The 20986-nt window shown below is 38.7% G+C and overlaps 1 protein-coding gene across 1 annotated transcript in view; it reads left to right on the forward strand.

Annotated features, from left to right (window-relative positions):
* The window catches only part of csmd3b (CUB and Sushi multiple domains 3b), a 1719816-nt gene that overhangs the window by 160943 nt on the left and 1537887 nt on the right, over positions 1–20986 (forward strand). Inside the window, 1 exon segment of the mRNA XM_048595770.1 lies at positions 3590–3812. Coding sequence (XP_048451727.1) covers positions 3590–3812 — 223 coding nt within the window.

Consider the following 20986-nt stretch of genomic DNA (forward strand, 5'->3'; position numbering starts at 1 on the left):
GTTTGTGTGTTCCTCACAGAGAGTCATATCTTTAGTGGATTACTTTTGTCCTCAAGAATCCATCTCTGAAGATGGTAATTATGCCAGCACAGCTCTGGCACATAGCTGGGACTACCAACATTCGTATACACTGTGGCTGTTTCCAGTGAACTATGATCATACCTGAAGGATCCACTTCCAATGATCATCACTCAGATGGCTTATTTCCATTTCGTTAGCATGATGTGACTTCAGCCTTACTCCAGTTGTGTGTTGCTCAGGCCTCATTCATGTCTTCCTTACCTCTAGTTTCAGCTATTCATCTAATAGACTCAATTCACACACATTTCTGACCAGTCTGTTTCATTTTAAACTCCTTAAATGTAAAAGAGTACAAATCGCTGCTGTCTGGGTCTCAGCTCAGAGTAAGTCCCATTCCACTATCATTCCTGTGCTTACTGGTCTGTGTTGACATGTGATCAAGCAATATCTTAATTTTAGAATTATCTCCATGTTTCTAAGTGAGTGTCATCCCTCTATTTCTGCAACCTTCCCCAACTCCACAACCCTCTAAGATATCTGTGCTCCTGTAGTTCTGGACTCTTGTGTGTCCCAGTTTTAAGTGCTCTACCATTGTTGGTAATCCCTTTAATTACATGTGGAACCCTCCTGACCCCACTGTGCGCGCGCACACACACACACACACACACACACACAGACACATGTTATAAATATATATTTTATATATATATATATACACACATATTTACATGCACATACACACACACACTCTCTTTGCTTTCCTTACTTAATAGACTCTGTAAAGCTTTTGTCTTTGATCTAGTATTTGGTCATATGACCTAAGGTCTCCTTTTGGGGATTGGTAAGCAACTTTATTTGATAGGGCATCTCTGAGTTGCATTGGAGACTGAATCACATTAAACACAAAATAAATTCAACTTGTGGTTGCTGAATTCATAAGATGCATGGACGCACTTTTTTTTAGATTTCAGGAAACAAATTGTCATTCCAAGAAAGAATACAACATAAACTTGGGCTGTAATTTAATATGTGGATTGCTTGGTTAGTACAAACATTTGAATTGCTGGTTAGAGCTAAGATTTCGAATAGATCATATCCTAGTTCTAATTGGATTCCTGGTTTGGGAGAGTGAGACCCTATTTCATTAGATTTGCTGCCTTGAAAAGATTTCTGGGAAAACAGGCATTTCCATCAGTCTTTGCAGGACATTACTAAGTGAGACCGATAATAGAGGAATAGTTGAGGGGAGGGGATGGCCTTGTGGTAGTATTGCTGGACTGTTAATCCAGAGGCCCAGATAAAGTTTTGGGGAACTGGGTTCGAATTCCATCATGGCAGATGGTGGAATTTGAATTCAATTTTTTTAAAAATTCAGTTAAGTGTCTAATGATGACCATGAATCCATTGTCAATTGTTGGAAAAACCCATCTGATTCACTAATGTCCTTTATGGAAGAAAACTGCCATCTTTACCTGGTCTGGTGTACATGTGATTCCAGACCCATGGCAATGTGGTTGACTCTTAACTGCCCTCTGGGCAATTAGGGATGGGCAATAAATGCTGCCCTAGCCAGCAACACCTTCATCCTGTGAATGAATAAAAAAAGAAAAAAAAATTGATTTCAATCAAATTTCAAAATGGTCCAGATACAAGATGAAGTTGTCGTTCAATGGAATGATGCAACTAGAATCAGGATGAAAGCACCTTTAGTGGATTGGCTATTAGAGCAGAAGGCAAATTGGATCATCAATCATTGGTGATTAGCCAATTAGAAAAACAAGTTCCTGATCTGCAAATGACACTGCCATTTCTGTAAGGACTAAACCTGAAAAATACCACGTATTGTTCAATAATCACCTGAATTTAAAAACATTTACATGTCTGCACCTTTTGCAACTGATGAGGCTAAATGAGGCAAGATGATTATTAGTTTGACCCAGTCTACTATGCGATTACTTGTCAAGTTTCTTTAGAGAGAAAAGATTACTTTTCATATCTGAACAATCATGATTTCAGAATTAATAGAATTGAACTTTAAGGCCATGTTCTTTAGACATTTATTTAACTTTTTCTGAACCACTGCATTCTTTATCTGAATATTCATTAGAAAAGGAATGTCTTTTTCCTCTTCACTTTGGCAGAATTGTCGGAACTTGAAATATTCTCTCTTCAGTTGCATTTGTGATGAAATTGGAGGAATTAAGTCCAGCTTCCATTAAAAATAATTTATGTGGGAGTTTTTGGACCAGGAACAAAAACAAATTGGTGCTTCAAAGTCTTCAGCATTTCAAAAATCGTGTTATCTCAATTCACACTGCATAGGTATAATTTGTGAGGATGTGCTAATGGTGGGAGTCTGCAGGCCAAACTACCTGTTTTGTGAAGGTCCAATTTTCAGTTATTAATCTTAATGACTGGGAAAACTAGTGCATTATGAATTGTGCTGTGCTCCATGCACAATCATCCTTTTTTCTTTCTGAAACAAGAACAGAAATTGCTGGAGAAACGCAGCAGGTCTGGCAGCATCTGTAGAGAGAAAGCAGAGTTAAGGTTTTGGGTCCAGTGACCCTTCTCAGAATATTCTTCTTCTGTCAAATGAGATCCTTATGACACAAAACATCTCCCTTATTAAGCCTTTTATTTAGTCTGCATTTGCCAGAAATACAGAAATTAGTGGAGAGAATATATGAACTCTGATGCAGCACGACAGAGCATACTTTGCAAGACATAATGGTTATAGAGGTGATTCATGTGCAGCCCTGTTTATAACTCTACCTGTGTTGCGAGAAGGTGATGAGTTGTGGACAATTACATTCTCATTGAGAGAAAAGCATCAAGTGTGAAGTTGACAGTTTGTTATTATGCAGCTAATAGTGGCATTGCAACATAAATGGTCTCACTGGGGAAACCCAAGCGGAAGGAGATCTCATTAGGCTTTTTAAAACTTTGGAATGAAAAAAACAATAAGATAAATCACAGCAGAAGCAACTGCAGTTTATTGATCTCAACTAAGGTGAAATTGCTACGTTTATTTTCTCTTTTATGCCATTTTAAAATTTTACGAGGAATAAGAAAGATGACATCGTCAACACTTTCCTTGTGTAAATAATGCTGAAATAAAACCAGAACCTGGTAGAAATGCATAAAATTTGCATTATCCCTTAAAAAATAGGTTTGTAAATAAATAAATAGGAAAAAAATTGCACAGGTTAGATTAACCACCGTGTTCAAATTCATATGTATTCCTGTCATCCAAAGCTCTGTACTGGGAGTTCTAATTTACAAAATATCCTCTTCGTTGTCACAGTGTGACAATCACATATTGATCCTTTAACATGATGTTTTTAATGAAAAAGTATTCATTATTTGATATTAAGGTGAAAACCTGAAGGGTATCTTATTTATAGCCATTACACAATTTTGAACAATTTATGTTTCAGCTGTCTAGACATAAAACCATCACAGGCTGTTGCATGCCAAGATGAACTAATTTATGGCTTGAATGATTTTTTTTTCGTCTGCAATATTATTTATCTAAATCCTCTTTTTCCACACCTTTTCATTACAGGATTTATTTATACATGTGGAGGGACATTACAAGGATTAAATGGTACAATAGAAAGTCCTGGCTTCCCATATGGGTATCCAAATGGTGCAAACTGTACATGGATCATTGTAGCGGAAGAACGCAACAGAATACAGATTGTGTTCCAATCCTTTGCTTTGGAGGAAGAATATGATTATCTTGCATTGTATGATGGGCAGCCTCATCCTGTAAACTTTAGGGCAAGGTAAGCATTATTTTACATGAACTGTAACATGAACATTAAACATCATGTTTAGAATTTGGCCTCTTTTGGTGGCTATATTCTGGGAACTTTGGAACACTTTCATTAGATTTCTTTTCTTGTTGAGTGTATTTAACAAGTTTCAAAACAGTACAATTTTCTCCTATGTCAGGAGTTACACTCACATTGCATACATTTACCTATAACTGATATTTTTCAAAGTCATGAGTTTCACTTAATTCCATTTGAAACATTCATTTATAAATCATCACAGAAAAGAGAGTTGTCCATTTGTACTTTATTGTCATGTAGCAATTTTAAAATTGCTTGCTTTTTACTTTCATTCTAAAAGTTGCTGTAGGACATCGGGTTTATTTGTTACGCCTGTTTCCTATAATTTTCCGAACATTTGATTTGTTTTGTGTGCCACGTTCAATCCAGGCATCTTCTGTAAAAAAAAATATTTTGGTGTACTCAAACAGTCAACAATCAGGAGATTTCTATTTCATTAAAATGAATTTGAATGGAGTTTCCTCCATGCCATTCCACATGCCAAGAAAAGCTGTTTCTACTTGCAATAGTCAGGTGTTTTAACCTCCACCTCAGAAGTTGTAGTAATACTTTGGAACATTGGATAGAATCAGAACTTTCATTTTATCGAGCATTTAATAATTAGTGTGACAATTTCTAAGTCAAATTACAGATTTCCCATAAAATTGCTCATGGACAAATGACACCCATTTGTTGAAATTGGTAAATTTGTATGAAAATGGAAATTTATTATTGGAACTTAGATGACCAGTACATTCGACGTGGGACTTCAAACTCTTAGACCTTGATTTGAATATAAATTGATGAAATGCATAAAACTTCAATAGCTGTAAGGGCTCTCTGTAAGTTGCATTTGGGTAGTCTCAAGCAATTTCCTAGTGTCCATGGTGGCCCAGAATATGTCTCTGTTTTGGACGTAAGTTGGTAAACTCATTTAATGAGATTACAGAATGGCTGGTGTGATAAATTGTGAAAAAATATATTAACCTAGATAAATAATGCTTCCTCTTCTAAAGTGGAAGTTAAAGCACCTGATTATTGCAAAGTAGAAACAGCTTTCCTTGGCATGTGGGAAGGAATGGAGAAAAATCTATTGAATAAGACTAGCATCCATGTACCATGAGCTCTATTTTCAAAATAAAATTGGCTGCAGTGAAGAACTTGTTTATCATAAATAAAATGATTGTTGAAAGTTAATGAGCAATTGAGTGAGCACAGTAAGTTAAATCCTAAATGCAATGAAAAACCTTTACACAATAATGATTATGCTAAAATCTATGAAATTGAAAATGGCTGTAAATTTTTAATGGTTGGGTGCTGGTAAACCTTGATTTATAATCATTTTTGAGAAGTATTTTCATGCATTCGTTTTTATTAATTGGTGCAAGCCTAGAAATTGCATTCTGCAATTACAATTAGTGGATATAAGGTTCCAAGGAATCACTTTGCTATTTTAACAGAGCTATTAAAATGTTAAAATTGGAAAGTTTGTGTCTGTTAAGGTAGTGCAACATGTTTATATGAGTTTGTTTGCCATTCATTTTTTCATTACTTATTTTGGATTGTATTCTTTACTTTAGCATTTGGCAAGAATAAAGCTTTTTTATGCTTTGTGATGTGAAGCTGAATCAGGTGTGAAGAAGGAGAAATATGATGAAATGTTAAACGAACGAGCTAAGAAGTTGATGAATAAATTATACCAACAGTACTGAACTTTAGTTACTCTTTATGGAAAAGCATTTAAATTAGCTTAATGCAACAAGGATGAAGTTCATTAAGCTATTGAAATCAAAGGTTTTGCACAATGTTTTATTCTGAATCATTTAAATTCAAATGGAAATATATGCAGTTCCCCCTTTATGCACCTGATAAACCAAGATCAAAAGCAATGATGTGGTTCAAGTGATTCAACAACTTCATGAACAGAAGATATGTTCCAAAGTATTGAAGAGTTTGTGTTGTTGGCTGATGTGCAAGAGATATATATTTGAAAGAACACTCTGGCCAGAATGTTCTGCTTTGAAATACTTTCTGCCTATGCACCCTTGTGAGAGGAGGCCAATAAAGCGTCAACATCTGCTTTGCAATTAGGATAACAGACGCATGAGAATGTAGGAAGGCCAATCAGAAGAACCAAAAGGAAGTGCCATTTTGAAAGGTTTTGTCTAAATTATTTTCACTGAGTTTACTTTCCTAGTTATTTTTAATCAACCTGTTTGGGCTTATTATAACACATCTTAGAGCAGGTAGGTCTTTGACCCAGGCCTCACTGCATTACAAGGCCCTGAATGAATTCCATTATGTTTTAGGCACAGGTGAGATCAACACACCTTGCCTTCATATGGAGACACTATTAAAGCTTTTGAGAATGTTTCTGTTTGGTTGTGAACTGAGACTGCACTGGAGGTTTTGTGAATCGCATCAGGAGAAGGGGTACCTTGATGACCTTGGATGAAGGGAAACAAAACCAGTGGTCAATTGTTGAGAGAATTGCAGCCGGACACCAGAGAGTGAAGCATGAAGCAGCTGAATTCCAACTCTCAGAAGACATTATCTGCAATATTGGGGGTACAGACAGAAGCTGGGCTAACTTGTTATGCTGGAGCACCAGCGGTTCAAAGACACAAGTATCCTCTGTCTCCGAAAGGATGTCCTCTTGCCTGTGGAACCTGGTTGGCATACGTTAACAACGGCTGCCAGAAACACTGGCTTCAACTCCTTTGCTTCCAGATTTGTTCAGGGCTCTGCTGGAGACATTCCAAGATCCCCCATATATTGAGTTATAAATCCATATTTCATTTTTTTTTTGTCAGGACAATCAATTAGGTGAACTTTGCTTATAATGATGACAGTCTCCTTGTGCCTTCCCACAAATTCAGGCATTCAAATGCACATTCATGATAATCTGTGCACCCAACGTCCCTCCTGCCACAAGTGAACTTGGAATATTCGTTAACTATAAGATCTTGGCATTTGAAGCAGCCCAGAAGGGGTAGACACTGAGAGTCAAGAAATATCTACTTCAAACGTAGCTGATGTCTCTCAAAAACCTGATAGAGTAACAGTGTCACAAAGAATGTCATATACACGTGAAGTGTATGATCAAATAAATCATCAACATGCTGAAGATTAAAATAAAGCCTGTTGTTTCTTTTAATCGTTCATGAGATGAGGGCATCACTTTTAAGTCCAGCAGTTGTTGTCGATTGTGTGAGGAAAACAGTTCCTGGTAAAACTTATGAGACCTTGGAATGTGTATATGAATTATTGACCATTGATGACAGCCTTAAGCTCACCAGTGATTACTTATACTTCACAGGAAGGATGATGGTCAATTTGTGATGACCAATGTGTTAGAAAGGGCAGGTCGAACCCCTCTGATAATTAAAATTGAAACACAAGCCCCTAATCTGTTACAGTGGGAGTAGGGGTCCCCTTCCAATAATTAAAGCCGATACACCCAGAGAAACTCGCCTCACCATGACTAATCTGTTAAAAAGGATGGTTACATGAAAGAAAATCCCTGATATTCACTTTATAATCAACAAGTAACAATTTATTTATTTAACTGTAACAATGAACAAATTAACAGAGCTACTAAAAAACAAACAATTCCCGCTGAACTACTTACCATTCCCAAATGAAGAACAAAATTCTAATGGTACGCTGTTCCAATAAATACAAGCACAACTTATAAAAACCCAAGTAATAATAAGAATAAATTAAAACTTAGACTCTCAGAAGTACAGCCAGGTTAAGTCTTCTGCAATGTTCTTTGCCTTCTCTGCTGATCCTTCTGTCAGGAATGCTTTCTCTATGAATTTTTCTGTCAGGAATCTCAGCTAGGAGTGCTGTGGTACCTTTATGAATAGATGGTGCCTTCTCTAAGAGCTTAGAGATTTCTGTGAGAGCTAGATAGTTACTCTTCAGATAGCAGTTCGCTCTCACACCAATTTTCAAAAACCCTCTCCTTATATTCCCCGAATGACCTGTCAATTTTCTTATAATAGAATTGGTCCGAGGCTGTCAAAGCCATCAGATTTAAATTCAATCTCTAAGTGCTCTGTTTAAATTAATTGGCTGATCTTCAAGCAGTTTCCAAAACATCAAAACAAGCCTAAGGTTTCCAATCGTACAGCCAATCAATAATGTTTCAATTTCGGACTGTATGTACCTATTCAGCTGCTTATAGACACATTTTCTGTGTAAACCTCCAAGCTTAGAAAAGCACTTGACCTCTTAAAGGAATCACACACTCTTCCCCTCTGTCATTTTTACAAACAAATTCTAGTTTCCTGTCTTCCAATTCATAAGTACTCTTCACAACTTCAGAACAAATGACATGGTGAAGATTGCTCATGTGCAATGTTTATAATTACGTAATTGATCATTGCATGAGGTACACATGCACAATTCTGTGATTATCTGTAATGTGTAAGTACCTGATTAATGCAATTGCCCCTTAAATTGCCTCACATCACTCACAAGTGGTACCTTCTGCCTCAGGCACTTTCCTTGCCCTGTTTTTGCATATTGTCCAGTCTTCTGACTTGCCATACATCTTTGTGCAAGTATAGGCTTTTTCTTTAAGTTTGAAACTTTCCTTGACATTTTTAGTTAAGCAAAGATGGTTGGTCCTCCTCTTGTTTTGAAACATTTCTATTCCATGTATAATGAAACGTCCCTCTCAGTGTTTTCAGTTACATCTTGATTGACCTGTCCCTTATCCTGATGCCAATTCATTTTAGCTTGTTTTGCTCTCATGTCCTCATAACTGTATTTATGTAAGTTTAATATAACAGTCTTGGACCTACCCTTCTCTCCCTCAAACTGAATATACAATACGATCAAATCATGGTTGTTGCTAATCAGGAATACCTTCACGACAAGGTTATTAATTAATCCTATCTCATTGCACAATACCAGATTTCATACAGCTACTTTCTGGTTAACTCCAGGGCATGCTGTTCTAAGAAACTATGCATAAAACTTTCTATAAACTTTTCATCTAGGCTACCTTTTTCTATCTGATTTTTGCAGCCTGTATGTAGATTATAACTTCTCATGATTATTTCCATACCTTTCTGGCAAGTTCCCAATACTTTTTCATTTATACTCCGTCAAATCGTGGGGCCTGTATTCCACTTTCACAACTGACTTCTTGCCTTTACTACTTTTCATTTCTGTTCAAACTGCATCCTGCTTTCCTGAACTTAGAACATTCCTCTCTCTCTTTCTTAGGTTATCCTTCCATCATTATTGAACAGAATTACCCTTCACCATTTCCTCGCTTTCTGTCCTTCCTAAGTGACATACACCCTCCATATTCATGATCCAATATATCCTGTGAACATATCTCTATAATAGCTATGATTGTGCATAGTTATTTCTATTTGTGATATCAGTTCACCAGTTTTGTTTTGAATGCTACATGCATTCAGATACAGAGTACGCCACAGATAGGAAAACACAGATGAGTGCAGCAGACTTCCTTTCCTTATGACATATGTGATCAGACAGGCTTTTTTGGCAGTTGATGATACTTTCATGGCCATCATTGGAAAGGCTGACTATCCATTCTGGACTTATTACTTTCTTTACATTGAAATTCCACCAGCTGCTGCAGTGGTTTAATATTTAGGTAAGCAAATTATTTCTGTGCTTCAGTTGCTCCAGCTTAAATAACAAAAACATTGATCTAATGTGTGCCATTTTTGTTGTATAGTCTTCATTTGTTATCACAACTTCAGATCAGCTTTTCTTATCTTAACTCTGAAACATATTGCCCATTTTTAATGCATGCATCTTAGCTCATATTAAGGATATGCTGATATTTGTTGTTAAAAGTAAGATGATGAAAAAGATATATAAATCCTCAGAATTAAGGTAAAACCTATATGCCAGTACTTTTAACTTGATAAAATAATTCTAAAGTATAAATGGCAAAAAGTGAATTTTCCTGCCCTTTTAACATATGAATTTTCTTACTACTGATACATGAATGACCTCAGCTATATATATTTCCTGTACATCATTTCGAGTCCTTTCTTGGGGAGGTGATGGACTAGTGGTATTATTGTTGGATTGTTAATCCAGAGACCCAGGTAATGTTCTGAGGACCTGAGTTCAAATCCTACTACAGAAGCTGGTCAAATTTGAATTCTATTTTGAAAAAATCTGAAATGAAGAATCTAATGACCACGAATCCATTGTCAATTGTCAGGAAAATCTGGTTCACAAGTGTCCATCAGGGAAGTAAACTGCCATCCTTACCTGGTGTGGCCTACATGTGACTCCAGAGCCACAACAATGTGGTTGACTCTCAACTGTCCTCTGGGCAATTAATGAGAGGCAATAAATTCAGCCAATGCAGTGATGCTCTCATCCCATGAATGAATAAAGGAAAAAAAAATACTTCCTCTGGTCACAGAACTTCCAATAACCTCATAATATCGTAGTTCATTTGTTATATTGTCAAATTTCTTCATGATCTGATTTCTAACCATTCAGAATCAATCCTCATGCACGAGGTTACAATTGATTTTGCTGAAATAACCAAAATCTTGTTTTAATTCAACTATTTGTATGTATAATCAGTAGTATTTAAATGTAGCAAAATGTCCCAAGGTATTTTCCAGAAATTTTGGAAGAAAAATGACTTATGAGGCAAAGGAAATTTTAGAAAGGATAATTATGGTCTGAGAAGAAAGATATTTGTTTTAAGGAAGGTTGACCCTCCCCCAACCGCCCCCACCTGTCAGCAACCTTAGGAGCAATACCTTTTATTATTGAATGAAGTGAATTTTACTCCCACTGCTGATTTTAGTCTCCTGAAAGCCTGTCAGGAAAAAAAGCATTATGTGGTACTTTCTATATTTTTTTTAAAATTCACCCTGGTTCTCCAGTGTAGCAAGAAGCCAACAGTTTTTAACTTATAGTGGCTTCATAATTACTCTGTCTTCAACCATTGATTAACTTTATTTCGCAATCTCATATTGTATAAAGTAGAACTGCCATTTATTTTCCACCAATGCTATAGGTGCTTCCAAGAAGCCAGGTTTCACCTTCCATTCTTAAACAAGACAACTCAATCAAAAAAAAACTCCATTCTTAACTCAAGTACTTCTCTCAGATATGGTATAGTTTTTCAGGCATATTCCTGGAAATATAAAGGATGTATAAGACGTGCCCTTTTTGTTTCACCAATGGCTACTTTCCTCAAGTTTTCTTTTAATCCTACTATGCAGTAGATTATTTGATTTTCCCCCATTCCACATTTTACCCTCAATATAACTCCCGTCTTTAAGTATAAGGGATGAATTATTGGGATAACTGCCTAGATCTGGCTGCCTTGCATCGTTTACTCCAATGCCTCACTACCTTTGCAAAAGTACTCATTGCTCCAAAAGAACGCTGAAGAGCAGAAATAACCCACAATATATTTCCTTCACAATCAATCATCTCCTTTACATCTCTCCTCATCCTCTTCAACCTAATCTCCAGAAGAACAAAGGGATCATGTATTGTTTTGTCATTAAAACTGAGAATATGTATTCAAATTGGCTCTGAGGCTCATACTATCCCCTATTTTTGCTTCAACCTTTCCTCTTCTGTTGTCCTGAAACCATCCGCTAGATTTCATGAGTCACTGGAAAAAGGCAGGCTTTTGTCAGAAAGACACGGAGACAAAATATAAGGTAAATGGCATGATTCTAAAGGGGGTAACGGAGCAAGGAAACTTGGGTTTATTTGTTCATCAGTCATTAAACATAGCAGGGCTGGTTAGAGAACATGAATAAAGCAAGCTGTTCGAGGAAGGGCTCCTGTGGTGCAGTGGTAGCATCCCTTCCTCTGAGCCTGGAGGCCTGGGTTCAAGTTGCACCTGCTTCAGACAAGCATAATAGCATCATGTTGACTAGAAATTATCCACAGTAACCTAGTTTGTACTAATATGGGCACACAGTACAAGGCGAGGAGTTTTGTTGAACAAGACATTTGTTTGGCCTCTACAGAAGCATGGCTGCCGCACTGGGCATTACACTGTAGGAAGGGTGTAATGACATTGGAAATAATACACATAAAGTTTACAGGAATGGTTCCTCAGTTGAGGAATTTAAGTTATGAAGCTCAGTGCATTTTCCTGGGAAAGTTCAAAAATCACACAACACCAGTTATAGTCCAAAACACAAGCTTTTGGAACTGGGAAAAGAGAAGGCTGAGAGGGGATCTGATTAACGTATCCAAAATCATGAGAGATCTGGATAGAGAAAGTTGAGATACAATGATCTGACTTGTGAAAACATTGAAAACATGTGGATATGGATTTAACTTGATTAGTAAAAGAAGCAAAAATTATATGAAGATATTTTTCACACAGCAAGTGGTAAGGGTCCAGAACAGTACTTTGCAATTTTTTTCCCACTATGATCCTGCTTTTGTTTTTTTATCCACGCATGAGATGTGGGCCAGCAACTTTTTGTTTATTACCCATCCCTTGTTACCGTTAATAAGGTGATAACGAGCAGCCTCATTGAACCATTACAGTCCATGTGCTGTAGATAGACCCACAATGCCATTAGGGAGGCAATTACAGGATTTTATCCTAACAAAGGAATCTAAATGGTGAGTGACTTGGAACGGAAGTTACAGATGGTAGTGTTTCAATATATTTGCCCTTCTTGTCTGTCTAGATTGTAGTGGTTTTGGGTTTGGAAGATGCTGTCCAAATATCTTTGGTTAATTTTTGCAGTGCCTCTTGTAGATGGTACAAACTGCTGCTAATAAGTGTCAGTGGTGGAGGGACTTTTTTTATGGGTCTGGTGCCAAGTAAGTGGGCTGCTTTGCTTTAGATTGTGTCAAACTTCTTGAATGTTGTTTGGGCTGCACTCATCCAGGTAATTGAAGTGTGTACCATCACATTTCTAAAGTGTGTCTTGTCAGGCTTTGTGGTATCATCCCAAGGAGATTATCCCTCAAGTCAACCAATGAAATCACAACTGATCTGTGATCTAACTCCTTCAACTATGTCCATTAAGTTATTTAAAGGTATCATCTTGAAGAACCTGATTAGGTAAGTTGCTAATGAATGGTGGGATGATGCTGTCAACTCTACTATTCAATGTCGACAAGCTACAAGGACCATTTTCTCTGTTCAGCAGAGCGACTTCTGTATATGGAACATTTATATATGGCAGTGTAATATTATTTTTAAAAAGACTTGGATAAGTATTTGATAGGAACATTGGGAAAGAATATTGGAAAGAAGAATTAAATGTACTGAGAAATCAATGAAATAAGTGCTAAAAATGAACAAATTGCACCTTTGGTAGAGTAGAGGAGCACATCACATTTGAATTGGAACAAGCACACTGAAAGAGCAGAAAGTAGAGAACAGGACTAAAACAGATAAGCAATGGATGTTGTTATGATCCCAACTGTTTGTCATTTGGGATATTTAAGATTTCAGAATGAAACCGGGTCTGATAGATCCTAGGTTTGAGTTTTGCAGGCTCTTTATCACAGTTGAACCTAGTTTTGCAAGGCTACCACTGCTCTTTTTGCAAAATGCCATAAGTACAAAAGAAAGAAAAGGTTATACACTTTAGAGAGATTGTAACGCAAGCAAAAACAAAAAATAGTTTCAACCCTTTTGCCAACAATATTCTTTATAATTACTCAATCACAGCGGTATCATTTCTACCTTGACTCTGTAATTTCCTAATTAACTGACAACGTTGCAACCTCTTTCTGTTGCAGTTTCACCTGATGTGATTCTCTGTTCTTTCACCCCAAGAAATGCAAAAATAAGACAACATAAGACATAAAAATACAGGCCAATGCATTGAATCTTTCTACTGAATCTTAAGAGAAACCTGAGGTCATTTGCAGCCCATTTCCTTGAACTGTTAAAATGCTAAAGACTTCTTTCCAGCCCGAAACATTTACAAACTCTCCTGCTGAACTGAAACTGAATTCTGAGTTCTGACTGTCAATCTTTCTGAGTGGAAAATTTTTACTTTGTAAGGATTCAGCAATTAACCTTTTATTGTCGAACAGAGAAATCTATGAGTGCAGGTACATTGTTCCTTGAAAGTGTTGTCACAGGTAGACTGGATGGTGAAGAAAACATTTGGCACGTTTGCCTTCATCTGTCAGACAACTGAGTGTAGGATATTGAGATATCATGTTACAGCTGTACAGGACATTGATAAGGCCACATTTGGATTACAATTCTGATTGCACTGCTATAGGAAGGGTGTTTTTTAAACTGAAAAGAGTGAAAAAAGATTAACAAGGGTGTTACTGAGACTGTAAGGTTTGAGTTATAAAGAGAGACTGGATAGGCTGGTATTATTTTCCCTGGAGAAGAAAGAGGCTGAGGGGTGACCTATAGAAGTTTAACAAATCACAAAGAGGATAGATAAAGTGAATAGCAAAAGTCTTATTCCCAGGGTAGTGGAGTCCAAAACTAGACGGCACATGTTTAATGTGAGAGGGAAAAGACTTAAAAGGGAGGAACTTTTTCACATAGTGGGTGGTGCATATATGGAATGAGCTGCCAGAGGAAGTGGTGGATGTGGGTACAATTATAACATTTGGACGGTACATGGATAGGAAAGGCTTAGAGGGATATGGGCCAAGTTCTGTGAAGGAATCCTGATGGGCATGTACAAGTTGGGCTGAAGGGCATGTTTCCATATTGTATACCTCTATGATTTCATAAATCTAGGACTCTAATCTCCCAGGTATTGATCATTGAATCCCTACAGTGTGGAAACAGGCCCTTCAGCCCAGCAAGTCCACACTGACCCTCAGAGCATCCCACCCAGATCCATTCCCCTATAACCCACCTAATCTACACATCACTGAACGCTATGGGCAATTTAGCATGGCCAGTCCACTCAGCCTACACATCTTTGAACAGTGGAAAGAAACTGGAGCACCCAGAGGAAACCCATGCTGACACGGGGAGAATGTGCAAACTCCACCCAGACAGTCACCCAAGGGTGGAATTGAACCCAGGTCCCTGGCGCTATGAGGCAGCAGTGCTAACCACTGAGCCACCGTGCCACCCTAATTGAATTGAGTCATTTGAATTCAGTCACTGCTCAAAATTGACTTTCTAACCTCTTGTGAAAATCATTTCAACACAACTGAAACAAAATCTATTTAATCTATTTAAGAATCCAAATTCTCAAATGATAATAATCCGTTACAATTTTTAATTATAAGGTGCACGACAAGTGTTCCTTCTAAATTGATAAGTGCATGATTTATGAACTTGTAAAAGCCAAGTATATTGTGTCAAATGTAAATTGTGTTTAAATACAAATAGTCTATAAATGAGACCAAGATGCTATCAAATTCATCCCGCATTCCCTTTGTCCATTCACGTACATGTTAATTTTGTGAATTTAGATTTCCATCTGTTTGTCTCCCAGAAATAGGCAGCGGGAAATTGAATGTACACATCCAGATAGAAAATAATGAACATATGCCTGAATTTCTACGATATGTTTCCGATGGATAAATGTCTGTGCTGTAAGCATCAATTCTTTCAATTACATCTCGTACACTACTTAGAGAAATTTTACTCTGGACAACAAATCCAAGAAGACTAATTGCAATGAGAATGTTTTAGCTTTTAATTTGAAAGACAATTTAAATACTGGGGAATGATCTACAATTTTGAATAGAGAGCCAATCTCATCAAAGGATTCAGGGTCAGAGTGTACCTAGACCTGGAGGTAATGTTTGAAGCCAGTTCCCTCACAGTCTCTCCTACACTTTTGCCATACTTTCAGTGAGAGCTTGGCAAAAAATCTGGTTACAGGCGTCAGCTGGATTTTTTTTGTCTATGTAACAGAAGCAAAGGGGGATATGTTCCAATGGAAGTCAACTTCAGGTTTACCTCAAATCTCAATTAACAATGTGTTCAAGGTTTACTTACATTCTCAATCAACTGCCTATTTTCTTACGAAGAAAGTTTGGACAGGCCAGGTGTGTATCTGCTGGATAAAATCTGAAAGGACCGCGGATGCTGTAAATCAAGAACAAAAAAAAAAATTGCTGAAAAAGCTCAGCAGGTCTGGCTCAGCAGAACTGTTCTGAGGAAGAGTCACTGGACCCGAAACGTTAACTCTGATTTTTCTTCACAGATGCTGCCAGACCTCCTGAGCTTTTCCAGCAACTTCTCTTCTTGTTCTTGTATCTGCTGGAGTTTAGAAGAGCAACAGATGACATGTTTGAAATGGTCCACATTGTCCCTCAGTAACTAAAATTACACAGTGAACAGAAGTACATTTTTGTTTTCCCAGTAGGCTGGTCAAATTTACCCATTATGTTTTACTTACCCGCATGGTTTATCATTATTCTTTTTTCCCCACCAAAGGAGCCTGATGGGAAGCCAACAGGGTTTATCTGGTTGTGAGACCCCTGCTCGTCATTTGGCATAATGTTCCTCCAAAACAGGCAAATGGCTCAAGCAGTGACATTTAATTGAGTCACTGAACAATGTTGTTTGTGCTAGTAATATGCTTTGTGATGGGCAGATGTTAGTTTTGATTGGTTGATTGATGATTTATTGTCATGTTTACCGAAGTACAGTGAAAAGCTTTGTTTATGAGCATTACAGGCAGATCATAGTAAGCAACAATGTACAGATCAGGGGTTTTAGAAAGACTTAGACAGAGGCATACAGGTTACATTGCACAGGGCATGCGCGAGGCGAGATCAAGGTTAGCGTTATTTGAGGCTCAGGTGTCCAATCATCAGTCTAATAATGGCAGGGAAGAAGCTGTTCTTGAACCTGCTGGTACATGTGTTCAAGCCTCTGTATCTTCTGCCTGATGGAAGAGGTTGTAGGAGGGAATTACAGGGGTGGGAGGGGTCTTTCATGATGTTGGCTGCATTACCGCGGCAAGGAGAGGTATAAATGGAGTCCATGGATTGGATGTGGGCTTCTGTGAAGGTCTGGGCTGTGCACACAACCTTCTGTAGTTTCTTACAGTCCTGGGCAGAGCAGTTGCTGCACCAGGCCGTTGTGCACCTGGACGGTATGCTTTCAATGGTGTATCTGTAGAGGTTGGTGAGTGTCTTTATGGACATATCATGTTTTCATGAGCTGCCTGAGGAAGAAGAGATGTTGTGCCTTTGTGACCATCACATGATAGCATACCTACAGTGTGGAAACAGGACCTCGGCCCAACAAGTCCACACTGACCCTTGGAGCATCTCACCCAGACCCATCCACCTATAACCCACTTAACCTACAGACTCCTGAACACTACAGGCAATTTAGCTTAGCCAAATCCACCTAACCTGCACATCTTTGGACTGTGGGAGGAAACTGGAGCACCCGGAGGAAACCCATGCAGTCACGGGGACAATGTGCAAACTCCACACAGACAGTCGCCTGAGGGTGGAATTGAACCCGGATCCCTGGCACTGTGAGGCAGCAGTGCTAACCACTGAGCCACCGTGCTGCCCACATCTATGTGGGAAGTCCAGGAAAGGTTGTTGGTTATCATCACTCCTCGGAACTTGATGCTGTCCACTCTCTCAACCTCAGTTCCATTGATGTAGATAGGGGAGTGTTCTCCTCCTTTCTTTATGAAGTCAATGATAAGTTTTTTTAGTTTTTACTGACATTGAGAGACAGGTTGTTAGCAGTGCACCTTATCACCAAACTCTCAATCTTCATTCTATATTTTGACTCACTGTTGTTTGATATCCATCCTACCACAGTGGCATTGTCAGCAAACTTGAAGATGGCGTTCATTTGGAATTTGGCTACACAGTCGTGGGTGTACAAGGAGTACAGTAGGGAGCTGAGAATGCATCCTTGCGGGGCTCCATTGTTGAGTTTTATCGTGGAGGAGGTGCAGTTACTTATCCTCACTGATTGTGGTCTATGGGTCAGGAAGCTGAGGGTCCAGTTGCAGAGGGCGGAGCTGAGACCTAGGTCTTGGACTTTTGAGATTAGTCCAGAGGGGTAATGATGTTGGAGGTGTAGCTGTAGTCAATGAGCAGGAGTCTGACGTAGGTGTCCTTGCTGTCCAGATGTTCCAGGGATGAGTGCAGGGATCGGGATATGGCATCCGCTGTGGACCTGTTAGGTCAGTAGGCAAATTTCAGTCCTTTTAGATGGAATTGGTTGTGGATTTGGAAGGTGCTGTCTAAGGATCTTTTGTGTATTTCTGCGGTGCATCTTGTAGATGACTTGTAGACGGCTGGTACTGAGTGTCAGTACCGGAGGGAATGGATCCTTGTGGATGTCATAGCAATCAGCCAGGCTGCTCTGACCTGGATGGTGTCAAACAACTTGGGTATTGTTGGAGCTGAACCAATGCAAGTCAGTGGGGAATTTTCTATCGTATTACTGATTCGTCTTGTAGATGATGGACAGGATTTTGAGAGTCATGAGGTGAGTTAATCATGACGATATTCCTAGCCTACAACCTGGTCTTGTAGCCATTGTATTTATATGGAAAGTCCAATTCAGTTTTTGTTCAATAATAAACTGCAAATGTTGACAGTGGAGTTGAGTGATGGTAAAGTCATTGAATGGTTAGATTGTCTTTTATTGGAAATAGTCATCACCTGACAATTGTGTGCTTCAAATGTTACTTGCCACTTTTGAGCCCAAGCTTGGATATTGTCCAGGCCTTGTTCAAAGATGGGCCTTTTCAGATTTGAGAAATTACGAGTGGTGCTGAACCTTGTGCAATCATTTGTGAACATACCCACTTTTGACTTTATGATGGAGGGAAGGGTATTGATGAAATGGCTAAAGATGTTTGGGCCTTGGACACTTACCTGAGGAACTCCTACAAAGGTGCCCTGGAGCTGAGATGACTGACCTCAAACTTCCAACCGTGACTCTAACCATGAATTATCATAAATGATAAATGTGAAAATGGACAACAGATTTCCCTATTATATCTTTGAACAGAAATAGTCTTGAGGGAAAACTCATTTGAATCACATTTGTCACTGCTCCTGGAACAGTTTACTTTTTCATTCCTTGTTACTTTCAGCTTTCCAATGCCAACCTAGTTCTAATTGGCTGATATACCATTAAGTGCAATTGACATGATATTTTTCTTTAAAGCTTTCGCATGTCAAATATCTTCCAAAGTCCATGGGAATTGTATTCTATCAATGGTTCATTTGACTAATTTAGCTGCGTGCTGAAAATGAATTCTGCCAAATTCACAGCGAATGACCTAATGCTTGTATTTAAGTGCTGACTACCCTTCCATGACGTGCTTCTCCCTGGTATCTGTCAATTGTAGTTTATCTAACTTAATTTTATTTTGTAGTGATTAAATTCCATTTGTCAATTGTTGTTGCTTTTAAGAACATTCTTTTTGTGTTTGGCAACTGGTACTTAAGTCTTTTTTGAGGATCTACAAAGGAATTGTCTGTACTCGATTAGCATGGACCATTAATATGTAGTGCAGCTTTCAAACAAATTTAAATGTATTGGAGGTTCATGGAACAATATTCTTAATTCTCACTGAGACAAGTCCGATAGCTATCATACTTCAATACTGATTTCAGTCTCTTCCTGGTTCGTGTACCTCAAGTTATCAATGGCTCCCAATTAGTTGTGAATGTGAAAAACCTAAAAGATTATTTTTTGTCATGTTTCACAGCAATGCTCCAGAAATGAGACACAGTTTGCTTTACTTTCTATGTTCTTTATCTGTTTTTTGGCATGGAGTAATACTATTTTTTTATGAGGATAAATGTTGTTTTTATTGTTTGCTGTTACTGAGTCTATTGCTTCAGCAAGTTACCTACCCAGAGAATGTTGTCGTAAGATTCAGTAAGGTAAACCTTAGCCAATTTCTTTCCTGAAATCAAATTGGAAAGTGTTCAAAACGGAAAGAGCAACCATTAAGAAATAATAGAATATCCATTTTATTCCAGAAGTGAAAATGACTTAAAGATCAACCATTGACAAAGTAATTGTGAAGGGTTTCTCACCTGTTATTATTGGTGTTTCCAAGTTTTGTTGGGGATAAAATACATGTTAATGACCTTTTCTTTGTTTTTATTGTTTCCAAATCATTGTCTCCACAATATATTTTTCTCACCACGGTATCAAACAACCAAAAACATTTTGCCTTTTCAATATACCTCACACTGGCACAATGGCATGACAGTCTTTCGAATTTGTAGTTTGGTTGTTAAAAAACAAGTTCAACTCCCCTTCCTAATGGTTCAGTTCTACTGGATATAGAGTGCTTAAAGGTACGGATGCTAATTCCATTACACTGGATCCTGCCACCCTTCAATTGTTCATACTAACTCTCTCTCCTAAGCTGACACTTACATCTCAGATGTCCTTGTTTTTCAAGGACCCCAACTTCCTCCCCTCAGTGGTCAAGAACGCCCTCAACCATGTCTCCCGCATTTCCCGCAACTCACCCCTCACATCCCCTCCCCGCAATAACAACCAAAACAGAATCCCCCTCGTCCTCACGTACCACCCCACCAACCTCTGGATCCAACGCATCATCCTTTGACACTTCCGCCATCTGCAATCCGACCCCACCACCAAAGACATTTTTCCCTCCCCACCCTTATCTGCTTTCCGGAAGGACCACTCTCTCCGTGACTCCCTTGTCCGCTCCACACTCCCCTCCAGCCCCACCTCACCCGGCACTTTTCCCTGCAACCGCAGGAAGTGCTACACCTGCCCCTACACCTCCCCCGTCACCCCCATCCCAGGCCCCAAGAAGACTTTCCACATCAAGCAGATGTTCACCTGCACATCTGCTAATGTGGTATACTGCATCCGCTGTTCCTGTTGTGGCCTCCTCTACATCGGGGAAACCAAGTGGAGGCTTGGGGACCGCTTTGCAGAACACCTACACTCGGTTCGCACTAAACAACTGCACCTCCCAGTCAAGAACCATTTTAACTCCCCCTCCCATTCCTCAGATGACATGTCCATCCTGGGCCTCCTGCAGTGCCTCAATGATGACATCTGAAGGTTGCAGGAACAGCAACTCATTTTCCACTGGGGAACCCTGCAATGGTATCAATGTGGATTTCACAAGCTTCAAAATCTCCCCTCCCCATACCGCATCCCAAAACCAGCCCAGCTCGTCCCC

This window comes from Rhincodon typus, chromosome 4 (genome assembly GCF_021869965.1).
Source record: "Rhincodon typus isolate 14 chromosome 4, sRhiTyp1.1, whole genome shotgun sequence".
NCBI classification, from domain to species: domain Eukaryota; kingdom Metazoa; phylum Chordata; class Chondrichthyes; order Orectolobiformes; family Rhincodontidae; genus Rhincodon; species Rhincodon typus.